Source organism: Gekko japonicus, unplaced genomic scaffold (assembly GCF_001447785.1).
Source record: "Gekko japonicus isolate JY-2015 unplaced genomic scaffold, Gekko_japonicus_V1.1 scaffold5259, whole genome shotgun sequence".
Lineage (NCBI taxonomy): Eukaryota > Metazoa > Chordata > Lepidosauria > Squamata > Gekkonidae > Gekko > Gekko japonicus.
In genome coordinates this window covers 48,201-51,970 of record NW_015168199.1, presented here as the reverse complement: position 1 = coordinate 51,970, position 3,770 = coordinate 48,201, and the positions used below count along the sequence as shown (strand labels likewise).

At 48.2% G+C, this 3,770-nt stretch overlaps 1 protein-coding gene across 1 annotated transcript in view; it reads left to right on the top strand.

Annotated features, from left to right (window-relative positions):
- The window catches only part of LOC107113653 (ATP-dependent RNA helicase DHX8-like), a gene marked incomplete at its 5' end in the record, with an annotated part of 18,006 nt that overhangs the window by 5,643 nt on the left and 8,593 nt on the right, over positions 1–3,770 (top strand). The window contains one exon of the mRNA XM_015415004.1: positions 1,063–1,218. Within this exon, the coding sequence (XP_015270490.1) occupies positions 1,063–1,218 (156 nt within the window). The remainder of the gene's footprint in view (positions 1–1,062; positions 1,219–3,770) is intronic.

Genomic DNA, 3,770 nt, shown 5'->3' with positions numbered 1-3,770 from the left:
CAAGGGAACCTTTACCTTTACCTTTTTAAACTAGACTCAATGTGGTTTACAGCTGTCAGAATGACCATGTTTGAAATGAAAAGAAGTTTAAAAACACATACTGCATAGACAAACAAAACGGACTGGGCAAGGGTAAAAGAAATGGGAACACACACACACACACACGTCCTCTTTCCCAGCACTGTACTTATCCCTTAAGATGGTAAGGAAAGAGAAGCTGTCCAGATCTTCCAGTTTGCATTCAGCGTGCCCATTCAGGGATTATCCCTTGTTTTCTCAGGACCATGTGCTCATGGCTGCTTTCCTGGGCTGTGGCGGCCCCTCCCTCCTCCTTCCTGCCCCCCTCAAGAAGCTCCAGAGTTTTCGGGGGGGGGGGCAGCCTTCAGTGTGACTCAGGGCTGCCCACTGTCATCCTCTGACGGGGGTGAGCTGCCCGGGCCCTGGCCAGTACCTCAAAGCACAGAATGGCTCTTCTCCAGGGAAGGTGGTTCACGCCAACTCATTGCACATCTTTCCTCCTGCTGACCAGCAAGGAGCACCGTATCACCTGTGTGCCTGCACAGGGTGCAGATCCAACAATTACCTTTTGGTACTAAACTCCTGGGCTTGGAAGGCATTTCACCACAACAGTATTTAAACCAAATCAAGTGTGTTTTACCCTCCTGTTCAGCGGCCCTTCCCCACTGTTTCATGATGCGGTGTCCACACATTTTCAAATCTGCCTTCACTTAAAGATCAGAAACATGCCTTTCTTGAGTAAGGTGAAACTTGAGGTCCCTAGCACACTGGTCTTGGGCAGTGTGGCCATGAAATTCGTCCGCTGGCACCAGAGAGCCTCTTCTGGGTGGCCCTCGTAGGCTCGACACGCCTTCTGTGCCGCCCGGGGCCTTGTGCCTCCGTTGCCAGGCCCCGCCCTCGACCCATTTGCCGCTCTCTGCCTGGGATTGCCGGAGTCTGCTGCAGTGTCTCCCGTGCTGTATCTTGACGCTTAATCGGACATGGTGTGGAGGCAGCGGAAGACGCTAATGTCTCCCTTTTGCTCCTTATCTGCCATTCTCACAGGCGCAGGCCAAGCAGCGAGCGGGAAGAGCTGGAAGGACAGGCCCAGGGAAGTGCTACCGACTCTACACAGAGCGTGCCTACCGTGATGAGATGCTGACCACCAATGTCCCCGAGATCCAGCGGACCAACTTGGCTAGCACTGTGCTGTCGCTCAAGGTAAAGCCCTGAGGCCCGAAAGGAACCAGATTCTTTGGGTTGCACAAGCCCCAACAACCTTATTCCTGTTTTGTCTCTGGGGTCTCCTTAGAAAGAATCTGTTTTAGGAATGAGCGACATATCCTTTCCCCTTCCTTAAGACTTGGCTGCGGGCCTTGTGCTTGCAGGGCGGTGAGGGCTGGGAATCGGAGTGGCCAGGCTGCATTCAGAGCGCTGTTCTCTCCTTCTAGTCTTTGGCTTATAGTTGGACAGTCGACCCACAGGGAGAAACAAATTAGGAGGCTCGACTGAAGTGTGAAGGAGCTGCGGTGAGTTCTTCCGTTTCTCCAATGTAGAAGGAATGTTTGTTCCCCCAAGAGAGATGTTCTCGGAGAGCTTGTAGCTGTTCTGTTTTATCTGGGACCTTGATCTTGCTTAAGCTGATATGCAGTCTTTTGTCCGCATTCTGGTGTAGGCTTTTTCAAAGTGATTATCTTTCATCTCTGGGGAAGATGAACAAGGTGGTTGTGAGTCTGCTAATCTAGTCTCCCTTATAAGTTTGTCAGCTTTAAGAAGATGATAATTGGGTGGTTCGCTTACTGTCTGGGTGCAGAGCCTTGTATTTGTTAGGAGAGAGAAAACTGGAAAGAGCATTTACTGGTTCTTTCATTGTCTATACGCAGTTGTTTGGCTGGTTTTGGTGGAGAACAAATGTCTGAGTTTCTCCTTTTATTCTCATTTTTCTTCCCCGTGTTCAGGTCTGTGGGCTGTTTCACTGAGGCATCCAAGTCCCTTTTCTTTATCTTCTTTGATGATTTACGATGGTTTAAGCCAGGGGTGTCGAACTCATTTGTTATGAGGGCCGGATCTGACATAAATGAGACCTTGTTGGGCCGGGCCATGTGTGTCATAAAATGTAATGCCAGGTAGTGGAGATAAACTTTATAAAAAACACACACAAAGATTATTTTTACTTAAAATAAAAACATGCTTAAAACATTCACACTCTTGCAATATTTTGTTTATTTAACAGTGCCTGATAACTGACACCTCTTGCTCTGAATTATTGCATCAAAATGTCTGTGCTGTTGCAATCCTGAGTATGCTGTTCAGGTGTGTATCTGCAAGCTGCAAACCTACAATGATGCAGCAGCAGCAGAACTGGAAGAAGCAGCAAAAGACAGTTCCACTGTGGGCCTGATAGAAGCCCTCTGGGGGCCTGATCCGGCCCCCAGGCCGCATGTTTGACATCCCTGGTTTAAGCTGTTCTCTGATTCTTATAGATTTTTCACAGGATTTCCCCCCCCACACAAAAACACCACACTGCATATATTGGATGTTTCCGTGCTAATTAAGCAAGAACGGAAACTGAAGCTGTCCTCTGGTTCTTATAGATTTTTCACAGGATTTCCCCCCCACAGAAACACCACACTGCATATATTGGATGTTTCTGTGCTAATTAAGCAAGAACGGAAACTCCTCAGGGCTATTAGATCACTCCACTTTTATAATATTTAAGACTTGTTTCTGTCTTCTGAGCAAACTAGATATCAGGGAGCAGCTGTTAAAATAAAATAAATGAGAGCCTCTCTAACGAGTTGTTATTCTGACGCCATCTTAACCGGAAGTCCGAGAAACGTCTGAACCCACACGGTCTTAAGACACCAGAGCACCAATTCTCACTGTCCCCTTCCTTCCAAATTGCTACAGAGGGGACCCCGTCTCTCTTAGGTGAGCTCTCTAGGCAAGTAGGGTTTGCCGTGCTCCTGATAAGTGTGGACTAAACTAGACTTCATGTGGTTTACAGCAGTCAGAATGACCATGTTTAAAATGAAAAGAAGTTTAAAAACACATACTGCATAGACAAACAAAACGGACTGGGCAAGGGTAAAAGAAATGGGAACACACACACACACACACGTCCTCTTTCCCAGCACTGTACTTATCCCTTAAGATGGTAAGGAAAGAGAAGCTGTCCAGATCTTCCAGTTTGCATTCAGGTGGGAAGGTAACAGCGTTCCGTGCGCCTTGGTGTTTAGTCATGCCGGCCACATGACCACGGAAACGTCTTCGGACAGCGCTGGCTCTTCGGCTTTGAAACGGAGATGAGAACCGCAACCCTAGAGTCGGACTCGACTGGCTTTCGAGCAAGGGAACCTTTACCTTTACCTTTTTAAACTAGACTTAATGTGGTTTACAGCTGTCAGAATGACCATGTTTGAAATGAAAAGAAGTTTAAAAACACATACTGCATAGACAAACAAAACGGACTGGGCAAGGGTAAAAGAAATGGGAACACACACACACACACACGTCCTCTTTCCCAGCACTGTACTTATCCCTTAAGATGGTAAGGAAAGAGAAGCTGTCCAGATCTTCCAGTTTGCATTCAGCGTGCCCATTCAGGGATTATCCCTTGTTTTCTCAGGACCATGTGCTCATGGCTGCTTTCCTGGGCTGTGGCGGCCCCTCCCTCCTCCTTCCTGCCCCCCTCAAGAAGCTCCAGAGTTTTCGGGGGGGGGGGCAGCCTTCAGTGTGACTCAGGGCTGCCCACTGTCATCCTCTGACGGGGG